This window comes from Leptinotarsa decemlineata, unplaced genomic scaffold, assembly GCF_025532065.1.
Source record: "Leptinotarsa decemlineata unplaced genomic scaffold, Ldec_3_MD MMD2_tig00026299_RagTag_RagTag, whole genome shotgun sequence".
NCBI lineage: Eukaryota > Metazoa > Arthropoda > Insecta > Coleoptera > Chrysomelidae > Leptinotarsa > Leptinotarsa decemlineata.
In genome coordinates, this window is record NW_027412676.1 from 9,310,702 (window position 1) to 9,333,194 (window position 22,493).

At 33.7% G+C, this 22,493-nt stretch overlaps 1 protein-coding gene across 1 annotated transcript in view; it reads left to right on the forward strand.

Annotated features, from left to right (window-relative positions):
• Window positions 1-7,984: 7,984 nt before the first annotated feature.
• The window catches only part of Hydr2 (abhydrolase domain-containing protein 2), a 92,845-nt gene continuing 78,336 nt past the window's right edge, over window positions 7,985-22,493 (forward strand). The window contains exons 1-2 of the mRNA XM_074180557.1: window positions 7,985-8,232; window positions 8,300-8,505. Of these exons, the coding sequence (XP_074036658.1) occupies window positions 8,351-8,505 (155 nt within the window). The 5' untranslated portion in view covers window positions 7,985-8,232; window positions 8,300-8,350. The remainder of the gene's footprint in view (window positions 8,233-8,299; window positions 8,506-22,493) is intronic.

Genomic DNA, 22,493 nt, shown 5'->3' on the forward strand with positions numbered 1-22,493 from the left:
TGTGAGTTTTATTTTTCATTTAGAATAGAACGACAACCCTCAAAAGTCTGAAATTGTGTGAGCCCAGGATTAACAATGTCTTACATTTCAAAGTGCAATTCCTAGAACGAAAGAAAATACAAACTATCTAGATGAAAATAGAGCCCGAAAATAAAGCGTTTGTCATCCAACACCAGACAGCGATGTATTGACCCGCCAAGGTCTCACCAATGGTGTGAGGCTGAATCACGAATTCATTACTGAACTCAACTATTCTAAAAGACAAGCCTGAGAAAGTGAAGGCGACGACAGCTGCCCCTTTTACATACACACTAACTGTCTAAGAGTGAATATTTTAATTTTATCATGAAATCGCTTATATTAATTTATTTTTATGTTGATATTTGTTTGAGATGTAAGTATTTGAACGTTCAAGTAAATTGAAAATGGTTCAACAAACTGAAACCTGTCGTAACAAATAAAAATCAAGGTAGAAAAATCAGACAAAAACTATTTTCTTTATTCTTTTTTTTTTTCTCACTATGTCTGAATTTCTCTACGCAGTCATTAGTAGACTGATTTAAATTCTGAATTTTCTATATTTTCTCACCATTTCAACCATATTTTCAAACCTTTAGACTGCCTGGAAATCTAGGACATAAACTTGAGTTGATTGGGAGTTTAATTTGTGTACATGTCTATTGAAAAGTTTCTATGGTTTCAACTCTTTATGCTACATGAATAGTTGTTTTCACGACTAATAACTAAAGACTTGTTTGTGGTGTTAACTTCTATAATGAATAATGATAGCATTTACTAGATTCGCCTATAATCTGTTAAATTTATTTTCCTACTCAATGTGGATGTGAAGTATTTCCACTTTATATTCTTTAGAGACCCTACTAGATTGCAAGCACAAAAAAGTTTGTTTTCATTGTAATTTCAGTTTTTGCTTAATAAAATTGTTTTTTCAGCTAATATTTTTAATTTTGAAGTTTATTGTTGTTCGTGAACTCGATGTTTGTTAGTTATTTTTCATTTTGCTGAAACTAGAGCCCAAAAACAAGGCATTTTCAACTAGATGCTTTGCAGTGAAGAACTAGACAAATTACGTTCGGCGGTGGATGTAGAATCTTGGCTTTTCAATTAAACGTTTTTCGTTTATCTTTGATATTCGAAAATTCTTCTTCTGTAGGGTCTGTAGTAGTCTTCTGTAGGGTTAAGTCCAGCAAATTCTTTATGGCTTTAATTTTCGAAGGATTCGAAAACAAATTGCACTTGCACTTGCTATCCATCATCAACTTCATGTGTATCATAAGTTATCATTCTTTTTCGAAAAATTGGAGATATTGAGTTTGACGTTTCTAAATTTGACTTTCAATTTGTTACACTCAATGACATGTTAGTATTATACAAGTCATTGAATTTTGGCGAAAAATGGCTTTCATGAATGAATAGAAATTTATTATTATGTTGAAACCAGATGTTATAGTTGGTAGATCATCCAAATAGTCTTCGAAAATCGACATTAAAAACTGGTGATTGGTTTCTCCATTCAGAATTCTGTCAAATAAATGAGGACCCAAAATTCTATCTTTGTGAATTCCTGCCCACACGTTAATACTAAATCGCACTTGCCTGTGTTCGTTATTTCAGTTGAATATCCCATAGTTCGTAAAAGTACTCTCATCAAATTACATTTTCAAGGAAAACAGGAAAATCAGGTCTTCTTATTAGCCAATTACAAAATTATAATCGCCTTTCGAGTTCACCTGGATACAATTTTTGAGATATGTGTATTTTGTAACATTTTAAACCTCTTTTTTGAGATGTTTCCAAGCACTTGTACGACAAATATTCATTTCCTGAGGAAATTTGACGTGTAGATTTCCCCGGGTTCATGTTTATCTGCAAATTATTAATTTTTATTGAAAAGGACACAATGTCTAAATTACCTCATACATACCTCATTTATCAAATTTTCTTTAGTTTCCTGGACCATTCTGTCTCCGTATTCTTTCCTCAGCTTTTTAAATGAACCAAACTCGGTGAGATTTTGATCCAATAACTTGAACTTAGTTCGATGTGGTTGTCGTCTTCAGGGATACAAGTTTAAATACAATTTTCGATGTTCTAACACTGTTTCTATCGTAATTGTAATACATTTGTATCATATCTCTTTTTTCTTCATTCGTGAAAGCCATTTTTCAAAATTCAACGACTTGTACAATAACAAAATGTCATTGAGTGTAACAAAGTGAAAATCAAATTTATAAACATCAAAGTGAAAGTCTATTATGATGAAATTTTTTTGCCAAAAAAATTATCCTATCAAATTTGTCTATTTCTAGTCATGTGTGTCGAAATAACCAATGAAACCATCATTACACTGAAAATTTTTGCCAAAAAAATTATCCTATCAAATTTGTCTATTTCTAGTCATGTGTGTCGAAATAACCAATGAAACCATCATTACACTGATAACTACCCATGGATAGTTTTCACGGGTAGTTATCACTTATGTCATGACATTGCTAAGCAACCAACACAATAAAGTTGTTTGACATTTCAGTAATTCAATTTATTTCGAAAATGTCACTTCCTCGCTTTGGAACACTTATGCAGTGACCGAGGCAAATACAGCAAGATCAACGGAATATCATTATACGAATTGTTCTTTTAATAACTGTGTGTTCAATAAATAATTTTGTTCGAATTGCAAAAAATTTTCTCACCGAGTATCCCTCGAACATTGATAAATAACTCATAAAATGCGCCACTGGAATCAATGAAGTCGCCCCGGAGCGCCAATTAATTCTTATTGTTGTATTTATTTTATTTTTAATGTCATAAATTAAATTGAACAGTTTTTCGGATAAAAAAAAAACTCATAATTTTATCACAACTTCCTCAAGCACGTTATTTTAGGTAACATCCCTCCGCCTTCGGCGTCGGGATGTTACCAAATAACGTGCTTTCGAAAACTGTGATAAAATTATTTCGTTAGTTATCAATGTCCTTGGGATATTATAGCTGATAACTACCCATGGATAGTTTTCAGGGGTAGTTATCACTTATGTCATGACATTGCTAAGCAACCAACACAATAAAGTTGTTTGACATTTCAGTAATTCAATTTATTTCGAAAATGTCACTTCCTCGCTTTGGAACACTTATGCAGTAACCGAGGCAAATACAGCAAGATCAACGGAATATCATTATACGAATTGTTCTTTTAATAACTGTGTGTTCAATAAATAATTTTGTTCGAATTGCAAAAAATTTTCTCACCGAGTATCCCTCGAACATTGATAAATAACTCATAAAATGCGCCACTGGAATCAATGAAGTCGCCCCGGAGCGCCAATTAATTCTTATTGTTGTATTTATTTTATTTTTAATGTCATAAATTAAATTGAACAGTTTTTCGGATAAAAAAAAAACTCATAATTTTATCACAACTTCCTCAAGCACGTTATTTTAGGTAACATCCCTCCGCCTTCGGCGTCGGGATGTTACCAAATAACGTGCTTTCGAAAACTGTGATAAAATTATTTCGTTAGTTATCAATGTCCTTGGGATATTATAGCTGATAACTACCCATGGATAGTTTTCAGGGGTAGTTATCACTTATGTCATGACATTGCTAAGCAACCAACACAATAAAGTTGTTTGACATTTCAGTAATTCAATTTATTTTGAAAATGTCACTTCCTCGCTTTGGTGTTCAAAATGATGCGGCAATTGACAAAATCATTGAAGAAAATACACCAAAAAATACTGTCAATAGTAAAAAATACACTTGGAAAATATTTATGGAGTTTTGTGACGCCAGAAAATATGAATTGGATGGAAATCGTACTCTCGAAGAGCTTGCATTAATACTCAAGGATTGGGCGATTAATATGAGAAAAAAGGATAGCACAGAGTTTAAGGAGGCTACTGATAAAATCGTATGGAATATAACAAGCAAATTATTACAAGAAAAGTATTACAAGGAGTATAATATCATGCTAGACCCCTTTAAAAGTGTTGCATTCAAACAAGCGCGGAATGCACGCGACGCAGCACGAAGAAATTTACAAACAGATCCCACTAAACGCAAAACAAGCTCAGTACCATTAACTTCAAATGAAATGAGTAAAATTATAAACTTTTGGGATGAAAATACCCCTATAGGACTCCTACGCAAATTTTATCACATAGCAGCGGTGGAATTGGCTTGGAGAGGTGGTGAAGGTGCTGCTTGCTTAGTTGATTATTTTCATATCGAAAAGGACAACAATGGATCTCCAACTAATAGAATAGAATATAATCCAATTTTCAGTAAAACCTGCCAAGAGGGTTCAAAGAACTGCGCCTCTAACAAATGGTTAGTTCAAAATAGTGATAACAATGCTTGTCCTGTCAGATTATTCATTAAATTATTATCAAAACGAGGCACAAATATCAAGACAAATAGACTATTTTTAAGGCCAAATCGTCACTGGAAGACAGGAAGCGATAACTGGTATGACAATATGCCTCTGGGTAGAAATATAATCAACGGATGGACGAAATCTTCTGCTGAAGCAATTGGCTTGGATACGAAACAGAGGAAAATAACCAATCACTCTAATAGAGCAACTGCAGTCAGTCAACTAGCTAAGAGTGGAGTTCAAGAACAGCAATTGTTGAAAATTACTGGGCACAATAATGGAAATTCCATAAAACCTTATTTGAATATTGATCAGGAACATCATAACCAAATAATCAATAGTATGCGTGGAAACACCTATGCAGTAACCGAGGCAAATACAGCAAGATCAACGGAATATCATTATACGAATTGTTCTTTTAATAACTGTGTGTTCAATAAATAATTTTGTTCGAATTGCAAAAAAATTTCTCACCGAATATCCCTCGAACATTGATAAATAACTCATAATTTTATCACAACTTCCTCAAGCACGTTATTTTAGGTAACATCCCTCCGCCTTCGGCGTCGGGATGTTACCAAATAACGTGCTTTCGAAAACTGTGATAAAATTATTTCGTTAGTTATCAATGTCCTTGGGATATTATAGCTGAGAATTAATTTTTTTCAATACCTCCAATTGTTCGAAAAAGAGTGATAACTTATGATATATCATTGAAAAGGTAAAATCTGGTTCTATTCAAAATAGAAAGAATCCAATGTAGTGCCCATAAGAAAAAAGGAAGTTGACGATGATGGCCGGAAGACTAAAAGTCGGATAGCAAATCTGAGAACACCATTATGTAGCAGGGAAAAAGTGACAATGTGGAAGTGCAATTTATTTTCGAATCTTTCGAAAAATAAAGCCAGAAAAAATAAACGAATTTCCGAAATTTCTGTTTTTTCCGGATAGGTATCTCCGTCACCGTACAGAAGTAAACACAAGTAAGTTCACTCTCCGCCATATTTGGGTAAAGATTCCCCACCTAGAATTTTATGCGCGGCTGAACTACAGCGCAACCGACTGAATCTGAGGCGTTTACCAAGCGAGCCAAATTGAGGCATGGAATATTATTACAGAGTGAGTCGTTGTAAGTGGTGGTTTTGTATTTGTGAAAAATTCGTTTCTAGTTTCAAAATGAACAAGTATCGCGCTGTGTGTTGCTGTAATTTGCTAGGTAATGTCGGTATTAATTTTTTTCGATTTGAAATTGACGAAAAAAGGTGTGTTTTTCTAGTATTCATTATGCAAGATTGAAGAAATGAACATATAACGAAAATCATGAAATAAATTGTTATAGACCATATAATATGCAGACTTTTGTTTATGAAATTAATTTGATGAAATTGAACTTTACGAATAGTATAGGCCTCACAAGTAGTGATATAAAATGACAAAACAATCGGAGTTCCACTGGAAAACCACAAAGGAAAATAATTGTTGAACCACATTTTTTGATTTGGCTAGTATGTATCTGTAGGAAAAATATTACTTCCACTGAAATCTCTGCAAAACCAAAGTATCAAATGTATATTCAAATAACCTTTTTAAAATATTTTACTTTTTTTATATTTCTCATCTGCTGAAATATAGCAGAAACCGTTTTTCGATGACCTTTTGAAATTTGATGAATGTACAACGAACAAAAGTAATCTTGGACAACTTTACAACTTGAATAAGTGAAAGCAATACAGACTAGCCCCCAAACTTACTGATTCCCATTCATTTTCAACTAATTTTCAAAGGATGAAGGTTAAATTAGCCAGTTAAGTTTTCAGCCATTCGGTAGCTACAGCGATGAATACTTATGCCAGTTTCAATCAGATACCATCAGCACCAATAGGGATGGCTACATTCATTGAAAAAAATGGATAAAGTGTTTGATATTTTCAATTCAAATCGATTTGACGATGTCAAACATTTCAATAAACCTTTTTTCGGAACATCAAAACAAATTGATTTTCTGAAAGAAATGTAAATATTTTTCATCAAATTAACAGTAATATCAAAAAAAAAGAAAAAAAACACGACTGGACAAATGAGAATCATTGAGGGGTGGCAAATAACAATTTTGGCATTTCTGCAACTTTGAGAAAACCTATATAGTCAAGGATACTCCTACATATTGACGAGGAATATGAATTAGGACAGTGTGGAAAATTATTTTGGTCAACAGAGAAATACTTGTGGAAATGCCAGAAATCCAACTCCTGTTCAAATTACCAGAGCTTTCAAAAAACACATTTACTCTTTAGTATTTCACACAGGCACAAGGAACTAACTGTTTAGAAGATACTAGTGAGATTCTATCTAATATTATAGATGCTGACATAAATAGAGTGAAGATTCTTATGGAAATTCCAAAAAATCTCTATAAACCTATGTTTGTGGATATCTTTTGGGAAAATGTTTAGGAAAACATTCATGTAAAGTATGTACAAATTTTTCCACGGCGGCTAGTATCATACTGAATGAAACAAATGTATATAGTCATTTCAAGGCATACAGTGATACAGAAGCCAAAAAGCTTGGAAATATACATATGCCTCCAGATTCATTTTTACAAAGTATCATTCATCTAGAGACATAATTTCCTTATCATTTTTATAATCTACGTATCACTGATTGCACAGGCAACCAGCTCAAAACAATGTTTTCAATTATCAACATTTCTCACGACCCTTGTGATAATTTTCCTTGGGATTATTTATTTTCCCTTTTCACTAGGGTATTAATTTATTATACTTTGAAATTTGCCAATAGAAATTTGAAAACAAATGTTAAAAAAATCAAAAACTCATCACTCTGGAAAACCTTTAGAATAGATTATCATGAGTTTTTGACCTAAATTGTATAATCTTACTTTACAAAATATACGTTCATTTCACCACCTTGTCTTATTTTTCATCAATTCGTAAACAGTTCACAATCATATGAGATATTTATTGTGAGCTCCTCGTAGCAATGATGAATTCAGATCATGGTCACATACTTTTTGATCGCACCTCGTGCAGAGGTACACGATAGCTCTCAGCCTAAACCTTCTACCCCGCAACATGCTAGCAAAAAATAAAATCTTGACCGGAAACATCAAAGACACAGACCGGGAGTGAATTTACTTGTGTTTATTGTTTATTGTTAGTCAGATGAATGCGCAACTTTGCCCCAATTTTACCATTTTCGTATCTCTCATGGTTTCCGAGATCCCAATGGTGAGGATCGAATTTGAAACACCCTGTATAGATGGAGCTGAAGAAGTTTTACTTCAGTCGTGTGGTCTAAAGCACACTCGCTGTGTGATGGAGAAGTAGAGAGCCAAAACGTTTCCTAAAAAATTATTCTCTCCTAGAAAATACCTACCCATTTCAATTTAATATACATACCTACCTACCTACCTTTCTACATCACAACTTTATTTTATTTACTTGCCTATGTAGGTATATGATAATATGATAAGATCCGAATATAGTGACAAGTGGGCGTATGCCCAAACCCAAACTTTGACAGATTCTCCTTATATTGACGTGAGATACCTCTATGACTCAGTACCATCAAATTCAGTAACCATTTTAATCTACCATTTCGATATCATCTCAAACTAACAAAATCATGATGTGAGTGAAACAACGTCAACATTCATTGATTTACCATAACTTGAACAAGTTGAAACGACTCAAATTCAAAAATCACAGCAGCGCGAACAATCCTTTCCCATTTACTTTTGATTGATTATCTCATCATTCCACGCCCATCCAACAGCTGATGCTCGTGCAAAATCGGACCATGCCACTTGAAGGTTCGTAAGGAGCCGCCAATCCTATATGTTCCATGCCGGCTTTTTCCTATTAGTAATATATTTTTAGCGAGGTGAGGTGGTGGTCGTGCTTGATGCTTAGGCACCGGTTGTGAAGAGGATGTCAACAGTTGTGTTAGCTGCGATCGCAGTTATTATATGTATTCTCTTCAGATTATTGAATGTGAATAGCCAACCTCAAACACCGACAATTTTATGTAATGACAATAAATTCCTGGACAACATTCTGAAGATTGCCCCAGTCCTTAATGAACAGTGAGTACTATTTAAAATTTTCTTGAATATACAAAACGAAATTATTTCAACCCACGTAAAATGATGTTTATAAAGAATTCAATCCATAACCTGGGCCACCTTAAATATTATTGATCGGTGTTTTCTCCAGACGAGACGTCCCGGTTGAACTTTGTTGTAGGAACCTATCTACTTATCGATTTCAAAACATTTGACACATAGGTAGGGTAGGTATTGGATAAATTTTGGTATATTTACAATCTGAACATTTATGTATACCTACATTACGTATCTTTCAAGTTCTTGCCTTAGTGTGACAGAGAAAATTGTAAATGTGTAATGTTTGTTTTTACTAATAAATGACTATTCACTGGGAAAAAGAATGTGATGTTGAAATAAACTTCCAATAACTTATTTTCAATCTTTAAACTAAATGTTCTTAGCAACATTTCAAATACCATTTTTGTTGCATGACTGATCATTGTTCATTCAGTCGCAAATAATAGGTTTTCGGCTTTCATTTATGTTCAGTAGGTTTCAAACCTGGAGATAGCACTGGTTCCTTCGATCCATTATAAAACATCCACCAATGACATATAGAAATGTCCCTTAACTCCTATAATGTTATTAAAATTGTTACGTTGTTATATTATTGAAATAAGTAATAATTGTATTTGAAACTCGATTTGAAGTCACCTGCTGTTGCAAAACGAATTTGTTTTATAACTACATATAATTTCAAAGGGTATACTTATTATGTGGCTGAAGTTAGCTTTAGATTTAAATCCGATTCTTTCGATTTTACAGTTGACCAGATGAATAATGCTCATAATGATAGTTTCTCGAAATATGTCTACTTCACAATGAATTTTGTAGGTAGAAATGCATGATGATATCACGCATATTGGAATTCACATCAAAGATTACACTAAAAGGACGAGTCACTACCCGTAACAGGTATACTTTCAAAAAAGAGTTTCGCAAACCGTTTCGAGATATACTTGGATTTAAAACACAAAATAATGCAAAATGACAGCTTCAGTGAAAATTGAGAGGTAATCAGGCTGCCTAAACCTGGAAAGGGTGGTCTCACCCCTATTGCTACAAGTAATGACGATTTCTACTGATAATTGATATCTCTCCACCAAAAACATGACGAGATTGGCAGAAATTTCATTTGTCAAATGATGAAAAAAAAAATTCTGTTTAGATGGCACATGGAGATTTATGATAGTTAATAGACTGAAAGGAGGTTCAACCCCTAATATAAAATTTCTGCCCAGGTCAATTTCTGACGGGAAAATCGGAATCCACGAAAATCTATTATAAGAACATATAGGAATCAACACTAATATCATGAAAATAAATACCATTGATATAATAAGAGGGTGGTCTCGCCCTTATTTTGTCAATATACATAAATTTCTTTTTGTCAAAAACTGAACGAGATCGGAAAAATTTTCTGTACTCAAATGATTCAGTATAACCCTCTCGATAAAATGCATATAGGGATTCATATTAAAGATCAGGCCGTAAGGGCAAGTCGGCACCCCCACAGAAATATGTTTGAAAAAGTGTTCGGCAAGAACCTGTTGAGATCGACTAGAATCGGAAACAGAAAAGTAGTGAGAATGAGCCGTACTAAAATATCAAATAGTCACTACTCAAGCTTAAGCAAAATAAAAAGGGTAAACTCACCCCTATCTTCTCCGATACTTAACGCCTCTCCACCAAAAAACTGACGAGATCGGTGAAAACTAAATATATCAAGTGATGAACAATGTTACTCTGAATAGATTCCACTTGGAGATTTATGAAAATTAATAGACTGCAAGGGGGATTCAGCCCCTAATATTAAAATTTTTCCTGAGGCAGTTTCTCGCGATAAGATGTAGATCAACGAAAATCTACAATAAGAACATATGAAAAACATTCCCAATATCATGAAAATAAATATCATCTATATTAATTAATAAGAACAGGGCAGTCCCGCCCTTATAAATTTCTGTTTGTCAAAAACTGAACGAGATCGGAAAAATTTTCTGTACTCAAATGATTCAGTATAACCCCTCTCGATGAAATGCATATAGGAATTTATAACAAAGATCAGGCCATAAGGGCAAGTCGGCACCCCCACAGAAATATATTTGAAAAAGTGTTTGGCAAGAACCTGTTGAGATCGACTAGAATCGGAAACAGAAAAGTAGTGAGAATGAGCCTTAGTAAAATATCAAATAGTCACTACTCAGGCTCAAGCAAATTGAAAAGGGTAAACTCACCCCTATTTTCTCCGATACTTAACGCCTCTCCACCAAAAACCTGACGAGATCGGTGAAAACTAAATATGTCAAGTGATGAACAATAATACTCTGAATAGATTCCATATGTAGATTTATGAAAGTTAATAGACTGCAAGGGGGATTCAGCCCCTAATATTGAAATTGTGCCTGAGGCAGTTTCTCGCGAGAATATGTAGATCAATGAAAATTTACAATAAGAACATATGGAAAACATACGCAGTATCATGAAAATAAATATCATCTACATTATTTATTAGGACTAGGGTGGTCCCGCCCTTATTATGTCAATATATATAAATTTCTGTTTGTCAAAAACTGAACGAGATCGGAAAAATTTTCTGTACTCAAATGATTCAGTATAACCCTCTCGATGAAATGCATATAGGGATTCATAGCAAAGATCAGGCTATAAGGGCAAGTCGGCACCCCCACAGAAATATATTTGAAAAAGTGTTCGGCAAGAACCTGTTGAGATCGACTAGAATCGGCAACAGAAAAGTAGTGAGAAGGAGCCTTACTAAAATATCAAATAATCACTACTCAGGCTCAAGCAAATTAAAAAGGGTAAACTCACCCCTATTTTCTCCGATACTTAACGCCTCTCCACCAAAAACCTGACGAGATCGGTGAAAACTAAATATGTCAAGTGATAAACAATAATACTCTGAATAGATTCCATATGTAGATTTATGAAACTTAATAGACTGCAAGGGGGATTCAGCCCCTAATATTGAAATTGTGCCTGAGGCAGTTTCTCGCGAGAATATGTAGATCAATGAAAATCTACAATAAGAACATATGGAAAACATACGCAGTATCATGAAAATAAATATCATATACATTATTTATTAGGACTAGGGTGGTCCCTCCCTTATTATGTCAATATATATAAATTTTCGTTTGTTCAAAATTGAACGAGATCGGAAAAATTTCCAGTACTCAAATGATTCAGTATAACCCTCTCGATGAAATTCATATAGGAATTCATAACAAAAATCAGGCCATAAGGGCAAGTCGGCACCTCCACAGAAATATATTTGAAAATGTCTCCGGCAAGAACCTGTTGAGATCGACTAGAATCGGAAACAGAAAAGTAGTGAGAATGAGCCTTACTAAAATATCAAATAGTCACTACTGAGGCTTAAGCAAAATAAAAAGGGTAAAATCACCTCTATTTTCTCCGATACTTACCGCCTCTCCACCAAAAACCTGACGAGATCTGTAAAAACTGTATATGTAAGTGATGAACAATGTTACTATGAAAAGATTCCACATGGAGATCTATGAACGGTAATAGTCTGCAAGGAGGATTCAAATCCTAATATTGAAATTGTGCCTGAGGCAGGTTCTCGCGAGAATATGTAGATGAATAAAAATCTACAATAAAATCATATGGAAAACAACCCCAATATCATGAAAATAATAATCATCTATATTAATTAATAATTAAAAAGTTGGTCCCGCCCTTATTGTGTCTATGTAAATTTCAGGTTGTCAAAAATTGAACGAAATCGAAAAAATTTTCAGTACCCGAATGATTCTATATAACTCTCGATAACATGCATATAGTGTTTTATATTAAAGATCAGTACATAAGGGTGAGTGATGAAATTCGGCCAGAACTTATTGATCTACATATTCTCACACGAAACGGCCTCAGGCACAAATTCAATATTAGGGTTTGAATCCCCCTTGCGGTCTATTAACTTTTATAAATCTCCATATGGAATCTATTCAAAGTATTATTGTTCATCACTTGACATATTTAGTTTTCACCGATCTCGTCAGGTTTTTGGGTGGAGAGGCGTTAAATATCGGAGACAATAGGGGTGATTTTACCCTTTTCATTTTGCTTGAGCCTGAGTAGTGATTATTTGATATTTTAGTAAGGCTCATTCTCACTACTTTTCTGATTTCGATTCTAGTCGATCTCAACAGGTTCTTGCCGAACACTTTTTCAAATATATTTCTGTGGGGGTGCCGACTTGCCCTTATGGCCTGATCTTTGCTATGAATCCCTATATGCATTTCATCGGGAGGGTTATACTGAATCATTTGAGTACAGAAAATTTTTCCGATCTCGTTCAGTTTTTGACAAACAGAAATTTATATATATTGACATAATAAGGGCGGGACTACCCTATTCTTATTAATTAATATAGATGATATTTATTTTCATGATATTGGGTATGTTTTTCATATGTTCTTATTGTAGATTTTCGTTGATCTACATCTTATCGCGAGAAACTGCCTCAGGCACAATTTTGAAATTAGGGGCTGAATCCCCCTTGCAGTCTATTAATTTTCATAAATCTCCAAGTGGAATCTATTCAGAGTAACATTGTTCATCACTTGATATATTTAGTTTTCACCGATCTCGTCAGGTTTTTGGTGGAGAGGCGTTAAGTATCGGAGAAAATAGGGGTGAGTTTACCCTTTTTATTTTGCTCAAGCCTGAGTAGTGACTATTTGATATTTTACTAAGGCTCATTCTCACTACTTTTCTGTTTCCGACTCTAGTCGATCTCAACAGGTTCTTGCCGAAGACATTTTCAAATATATTTCTGTGGAGGTGCCGACTTGCCCTTATGGCCTGATCTTTGTTATGAATCCCTATATGCATTCCATCGAGAGGGTTATACTGAATCATTTGAGTACAGAAAATTTTTCCGATCTCGTTCAGTTATTGAAAAACAGAAATTTATATATATATATATATATTGACATAATAAGGGCGGGACTACCCTATTCATTATTAATTAATATAGATGATATTTATTTTCATGATATTGGGTATGTTTTCCATATGTTCATATTGTAGATTTTCGTTGATCTACATCTTATCGCGAGAAACTGCCTCAGGCACAATTTTAATATTAGGGGCTGAATCCCCCTTGCAGTCTATTAACTTTTATAAATCTTCATATGGAATCTATTCAGAATATTATTGTTCATCACTTGACATATTTAGTTTTCACCGATCTCGTCAGGTTTTTGGTGGAGAGGCGTTAAGTATCGGAGAAAATAGGGGTGATTCAACCCTTTTTATTTTGCTTGAGCCTCAGTAGTGACTATTTGATATTTCAGTAAGGCTCATTCTCACTACTTCTCTGTTTTCGATTCTATATGCATTTCATCGGGAGGGTTATACTGAATCATTTGAGTACAGAACATTTGTCCCATCTCGTTCAGTTTTTGACAAACAGAAATTTATGTATATTGACAAAATAAGGGCGAGGCCACCCTCTTATTATATCAATGGTATTTATTTTCATGATATTAGTGTTGATTCCTATATGTTCTTATAATAGATTTTCGTGGATTTCGATTTTCTCGTCAGAAATTGACCTGGGCAGAAATTTTATATTAGGGGTTGAACCTCCTTTCAGTCTATTAACTATCATAAACCTCCATGTGCCATCTATACAGAATTTTTTTTTCATCATTTGACAAATGAAATTTCTGCCAATCTCGTCATGTTTTTGGTGGAGAAATGTCAATTATCAGTAGAAATCGTCATTACTTGTAGCAATAGGGGTGAGACCACCCTTTCCAGGTTTAGGCAGCTTGATTACCTCTCAATTTTCACTGAAGCTGTCATTTTGCATTATTTTGTGTTTTAAATCCAAGTATATCTCGAAACGGTTTGCGAAACTCTTTTTTGAAGGTATACCTGTTACGGGTAGTGACTCGCCCTTTCAGTGTAATCTTTGATGTGAATTCCAATATGCGTGATATCATCATGCATTTCTACCTCCAAAATTCATTGTGAAGTAGACATATTTCGAGAAACTATCATTATGAGCATTATTCATCTGGTCAACTGTACAATCGAAAGAATCGGATTTAAATCTAAAGCTAACTTCAGCCACATATACTTATTTCGGGTAAAGTCTAGTATTGTGACACACTATATAAATATATAGCTGACCCCTTATTAAGACTATATAGACGTGTTGCTATTGATTTAAAAGTGAAATACTATAAATAAAAACGATTTTTCATAAATATTGTGTAGTTGTTAGTTAGTTACTTATGATGCACTGTTTAGAACCTTTGGTGTAGTAATGCATATTACTGGAGTTTTTTCCCAACACCAAATCGTTATTTTTAACACCTTGACACGTGTTTCGATCATCAAGTGATCATCTTCAAAGAGGAAGATTAAAACTAAGAACTAGTGCGAGCTAATCCTATTTATGCTATAAAGGTAACCCATACAGGTAAACCATCCAGGCGTACCAACCATACATGTATACCAACTTGAATTAATTTTGCAATTTTGCCTTATCTATTATTTTATTATTGTTGGAAACACAGTTTCCAACAAGCTTCTTCTGATCCTTTATTAGTTATTCAGTTCCAACTTAAATTGTGCTTAATCCATCCCTGAACGCGCTCTGTCAATTCATTTATTGCTTTCCAACTCCTACATCTGTAAACCTTTAGGTTCCTTCAACGAATTCCCAGAATTCCAGAAACATCGCCCCTTTCCCTTATCGGTCGACATGTGGCGATTAAAAATTCCCAAAAAGAACCGAGAGAGGTACAACGCATTCCGAGATTGTCCTCCGAGGTAGTGAAACCTAACTGACTTTTCTTTCTCCTACTGAGATTTAGTCTCTTCATTTTTCAATTTATCCACGACGCTCGAATAATTTCGGCGTTTGTATTTTTTCCAAGTTAATAAGTAACTGAAGGTGAATTTGCATATATTAGTGGTACATTGTGCATAGTGTGTCTTGAAGAAGGAAACGTTTTGTAAGTAATTTAAACACAGACTATCTTATGAGAAGCATTTTGCCAACGCCCAATGTTACTTGTATGTCCTACGATTTTGTGAGATGGTAGCTGCTAAGGATTATAAATATATTTAGTTAACGAACTGATTCAGCGTCAATTTATTCAAAGCCAGCAACCTACAAGGAATCCAGTCCACTAGTATCGAAGTTGATTATAACTCCCCCGTGTTCGAGAAAGGGCAGTTAAACCCATCCCGACCAATTATATATATATATATATATATATATATATATATATATATATATATATATATATATATATATATAAAAAAACAAATTGTTTTATATAAACATATATTGTAAAATAATAGATAAGGCAAAATTGCAAAATTAATTTAGGTTGGTATACTTGTATGGTTGGTACGCCTGGATGGTTTACCTGTATGGATTACCTTTAGAGCATAAATAGGATTAGCTCGCACTAGTTCTTAGTTTTAATCTTCCTCTTTGAAGATAATCACTTGGTGATCGAAACACGTGTCGAGGTATTAAAAATAACGATTTGGTGTTGGGAAAAAACTCCAGTAATATTAGTTAGTTAGTTGGGTAGAAAGGTTAGGTGAGGTTCGGTCTGGTTGGGTTAGTTAGTGAGTTGTTAGTTAGTGTGTCACAATACTAGACTTTCTCTCTTATTTCCGAAACCGTAGGACTTCCGCTCCTCTAACTTCCGCAAACAACTCTGAAACTAAGGTGACGTCTAGATTGAAGATGATCACCATTTTAACGTCTTTTGATATCTTGTTAAGTAAAATTTGGAACCTTTGGTGTGAAAAGAATCTATTGAAAGCGCTTTGCTAACCAAGTTAGCATCATCAGGAGATGCCTAAATGATGAATATTGTGTACCTACGCCAAACAATTGTAAAAACATATTTTTAGAAACAAAATGTGTGTGTGTGTGTGTGTTTGAAATGTGTTTTTCCGTTAACAAGCTGTCGCTCCCTTACAAATGACAACCTTCAGAAGTCGAAACGAGCGAGCTGAGGATTATCGAATAACATAACCTAACATACGATTCGTAGCATTGGTTGGAGGATACGCAGTGAATATCGATTGTCCGACAATTATAATTAAACCAACATTTATATAGCGATGGATTGAATGAGTAGAACGAAGCAGTTCACCGTTCCACCTATATACATTAATATTCATTTATAACAGGATATTAGAAGGAGCCTGTATAAGATAATCAGGAATTCATATTTCGTTCTCTGCATGGTTCACGATACTGAGAGAGGAGGAGTTGGAGCAATTGACATTGATTTGGTTCCCTTTTGGCGAATAGTCTATATTAAAGTCGCAGAGACGACTTTTCTTCTTAATAACTTGCTGAATAAAGATAAGGCAATTCATCGGTGAACATTGAAGACGTCGATTTATCAAATCAACTTTGTTTTCCACAGGTCAAGAGGGCTAGAGTTGACGATACAGGGATTTAAACAAATTCTGGAAGAACATGGATTACTCACACCAGCAGGGTTATTCTGGTAATTTTATGGAGCTGTTAGATTTATGGCAACAGAAAATTTGTGCATATGATATCATACTATTGTGGCCTACTACAGCTAGAACCACTATCGAAGCGTTTTACTAGAATAACTCTACATATGTAGAGCTTGTTACAAGGTGCCTAAAACCACTGGGCATGTCCGGCATGTATGGCCTCATCGTTAATCCATTGGCATCAATATGCCTTATGAGTGCTTCATTACCATCAACGGCACTAATGTGGTATTGACGAATTGGCTTACGCTACAGGAGATATTTTTGGTGGGAAATATTTGGGAGAAATTTTGGCCAGACAAATACAGAAATATGTTTGTCTTGATTTCTAAAATCATCTCGAACTATATGATCAGTTATCGCACGATGTTGGGAGTTATCATTGCTCAATGATGCTGGTGAGCAGAGGTCGGGGCCTGGTCGACAAAAAAGAACGAGTTTGGTTTGCAAAAATTGGTTTTATAGACAAAGAGAAAAAAGTTGACAAAGGACTACCTATTAGCCGCCTCGTAACAAAGCCAACATTGATTATGCAATAGAACTACATAAAATATCTAACCAATATGAAATTAAAGTGGAAAAATCTAACTGATTTACGGTAAAGACTCATAAGATCAGCTAGTATATTAATATTTAAGGTATTTTTCAATTGGAATATGAATCAATGAACACTATAAATGGTTTGAAAATGATTGACAATGTTTCATGATGAATTTCACTAGTTCGGACTTCCATTGTCTACTATATAAAATGATTTGAAATCCCTGAAACAACTAAAAAAGAAGAACTAAAAATGAATAGCTGAAAATAACAATTATATTAAGCAAAATAAACCTGAAATGAAATAATAGTGAAATAAAATACAAGTGAAATAGAACAATTGAACAAAAATAAATAAAAATAAAGAAATGAAAAAAAAAGAAAATAAAAAGTTGAGAGATTCCAAGTCACGTTAGTTCACGACGTTTCGATTGTTAGTATCTACAATCGTCTTCGGGTGATGACCAACGTGACTTGGAATCTCTCAACTTTTTTTTTTTTTTTCATTTCTTTATTTTTATTTATTTTTGTTCAATTGTTCTATTTTACTTGTATTTTATTTCACTATTATTTCATTTCAGGTTCATTTTGCTTAATATAATTGTTATTTTCAGCTATTCATTTTTAATTCTTCTCTTTTAGTTGTTTCAGGGATTTCAAATCATTTTGTATAGTAGACAATGGAAGTCCGAACTATAGTCCGTTCATAATTTGTTGATAGCTCACTGCAAGTTTGACCCTCATTAGAGAACTGAAATACAGAGAGGACAGCTAATATGATATAATAACAAAAACAAAACTAAAACTGGCAGTTTAAGATGTTTTCGACTAACCCACCTTGTATCTGAAGAAAAACAATACAGCTATAAAACTTTTAATCCGATTATGTAGGTATTTTGAGTGGAAATGAGTGACCAGTGTCGTAGAGTATATGATTAAAACATTAGTTACTTTAAATAAATAAATATATTAATATTCTTAAACTGTAGGTACTGTAAACTGTATTTTTATTTAAAAAAAAATTCTTTATTCTATTCAAAAATAATAAGTTACTTGCAATTTGTAAAAGATACATTTATTTAATCAATACCTATTTTTAAATGATATAAACTACGATTACTTACAAAACTATTCAAATTCAAAATAAACAGGATCATCTTTGGAATCCGAGTCGTCTTGCAGGTTAATAATTAGCGGTTGTGTCTCTACAGTCGCATCAATTATATTGTCAAGATCCCACATTTTTTGTTCTTCTTCTATTGCATGTCTTACTGCATCTCGCCAATTTTGTTCTGTAATATGTTGTAAAGACTCGTATAACAATTCACGTACAGCTTGTATTTTATATGACGTATTTTTTCTAGCCACATAGCTTTTCATTTGTGCCCAAATGAGTTCAATTGGATTTAATTCGCAGTGGTAGGGTGGAAGTCTAAGGACTGTGATGTTTCGTCTTTCCGCCATTTTGTCAACTACGTATTTCTTGAACTTAGATTTGTGTTGCCGGGCAATTTTTAAAAGTTCTGCTTTAACCATTCCATCTTCGTAAGGCAGGGTCTTATTCCGCAGCCAGTCAATGATATCCTGTTTCTTCCTCGCAGTCGTTGGAAGTCTTTCAACTAGTCGTGAATGATAAGGTGCATTATCTAATACTATAATTGAGTTTGGTGGTATATGTTCAATCATCTGCTCAAAATACTCTTCGAAAACATCAGCTGTCATCTCCTCGTGATAGTCTTTTGTGCTTTTGGATTCAAATTCCAACAAACCATGCTCAGCAAATCCTTTTTCACTGCCAATGTGAGAAACTATTAATCTACTGCCTTTACCAGAGTGTGGGGAAATACCAGTAGACCAACCTTCCATAAAGGCTTGCCTGGAGCTTGATATATTTTTATCTGTCCAAATTTTTGTGAGAGTATGACCTGCGTTTACCCACGTTTCGTCCTGATAGTAAATTGGCCTTCCTTCAGCCCGAAATTTTCGTATAGATCTTAGATATAGTGAAATTTACTATAAATGGCAATATATTATAAAGTTCTGAGGTTGAATATCAAATATAACAATTTCAGTAGCTTTTGTGAACAGTAATGGTAATTAAAATAAAAAATTTGAAGCAATTATTTAGTTGTTATTGACTATTAGTTGTTGCCCGCGGCTTCGCCCGCGTAGAGTTTGGTTTGTCACATTAAGTTTGGTGACAGATCATTTTAAACTAATAGTTACAATATTTTTTTAACAACAAAAAACTTCAAGTTTCCAACTTCAAAACTAACGAAATTCAATACAATCTTTAAACCTCTATTTTTCTCCCTTGGGGGTGGACATTCCTGATTCCTTTTCTTGATGCTTATTTACGCTATACAAAGAACCTATTAGCATATTTCAAAATTCTAGGTTTATATATAAATATTTGTTCAAAATGGTCTGTCACGAAACCTTTAAAAATACAGTAACTAAAAAAATATGCCAACTGCACTCGGGTCGCTGTCTAGGCGATGGCGCTTCATTGCTGAGACCGCCCCTCTACTCCGGCGTATCGTCCTCCGTCGTCTTACAGTAGACGCGACGAGTAATGGCTTACTATGTTGCTTCAAGTTAATTTTGTGATAACTTTTTAACGATTCGTCCAAATTACTTAGTGTAAAAGACAAAGTTTATCTATATTATAGTTTGTTCAGTATTGTCTGAGAGTAAAAGAATTTCAAGAATGCTCTCTCATAGTCGCGGACTATGAAAATTCGTCTCATTTGTTGTTATTATTATTATCACCATAATTATTATATGAATATACATAGTTGTATTAACAAATTCCAATTTCACGTTTATGTTACTATAATAACCTACAAGAACTAACTTTACTACAGATATGCCTATTTCCTGTGATTCTAGTGAAAAATATTAAATACGTTTTTCTCTACTCGTTTTTCGGTATATTTTGTTTATCTAACTAATGTGGTACAGTACCTATAAATGAAAATGTATCGAGCACCCATAGAATAATTTATGGGTAAATGTTTTCTATCTATTGAAACATATGTGTAACCGAATTGATAAGGCTTATGATCAGTTTTCCATTTGTGATAGTATATAACTATTTGCTTAATGATGAACCTAATAATTACAATACGAGGAAAAGAGCAATACTGGTAATTACGTCATAGAAACAATTTTAATGAATTGTGTTGGATCAGGGAATTCTATTGAAAACAATTGATGCAATACCCTTTTGTCAATATAATAATAATAATCGCCTTTATTTCTCACATAAATTGTACACTTCGTATTTGTGCTAATAATGTTCTTCCACTCAACCCTTGTTCTTCCACTCAACCCCTGTTCTTCCACTCAACCTTACTCGTATTCGTAGAAATGTATATGTTCATTTGATTTTAGATAGTGGTTCTAACTATCTATAGTACCGACTTCTTAATTGGGAAAAGTAGAGTGAATAGTAATCTTGTTGGTTTGTCCTCTCATAATATTTGTCTACATTCGTGAAACAAACACCCCGTTTTCATAAAAATAGGGTAAAGTGAATATTGTCTTCTATGTGTAATAACCGCAATATGGAATTCTATACTATAGCCATAGTTCGTTCAGTATTGTCCGAGAGTAAAAGAATTTCAAGAATGCAAACATGTCGCTACATCAAAGAAAGCAACATAGTCATCTCAAGCAATCAGCACTGCAATTCACCCACAAAATCATTGAGATATGTCTACCTTCTATATCCCTTGAGGACGCCGCTAACGAGCCTTTAAAATAGGGATATGCGACAAGGAACGCGAAAACACCGACAAAGAATGCGAAAATACCGCCAAAAGAACCTCTCGATGTTTTTTTTGATATTACGTTTAAGATAATATTAATAGGCGTTGGACTGGGGGTAATAATATAAATTTTCCATCGATATATTCTGTATGATGAGAAGATAATTAAAATATGGTAAAAACTAATTTTGTTTAAATATTTTATTTTGGAAAGGACAATTTATATTTGAAATAGTTCTTTATTATTTATAATTGTTACCATCTACAGATCTATAAAATAATCAGAATATTAAATTTACAAATAAATACAAATGTAGAAAGGGCAAAAAGTTACTGCATTTGATAAATTAGCTTTTTGGAAAAAAAATCAAATTTGTCATTGACTTGAATTAACAAAATTTTGCATATTGAAAGAAATATGTATCATCTGGTGACGTTTTAAAGACTGTCCATTTTCTTTATCCAACCTATTTAAATCAAAACATTATAATTTGTAGTTATGATTCGTGTTTTGATGCAAATGAATTTGATATTATTATCATTGACACTGATAATATCAAATTGATCGTCGGTATGATAATGAAGATGGATAAAGTATTCGAAATATCACCAGATGAGTATACAAATAGAATAGATTTCCGCGGTTAGAAATTTGAACATCTGATTTCGAGTTGAACCGCGTTCAAAACTTTGCGTTGTTCGACGTTTCGGCTTCGACTTTGACATTTTCAGGAAGTAGAAAAGTGTGGCTGCACTGAGAGATACACTTTATATATTCTTGTTGGTTTGGAAATGAAGATTCACATTCCTTATTGGATTTCATAGTTGATTCAGAAACAATTTTATAGATTTAATGAGAATACTTACTTCGAATAAGACATTGCGATAATTACAATCTGAAAAAAGTCTACAGGGATTCGTTGAGTGATTCATCATTGGATGAATCAGTTTCATTAGGATTGATGACAACTGGAATAATTTTTTCTGATAATGAGTCTATGCGATCATCCAGATCCCACATCTCTGTTTCGATTCTGATTGTTTTGTGGATACATTTTTCCCAAGCTTTTTGGTTAACTGTTTCCAGAGCAC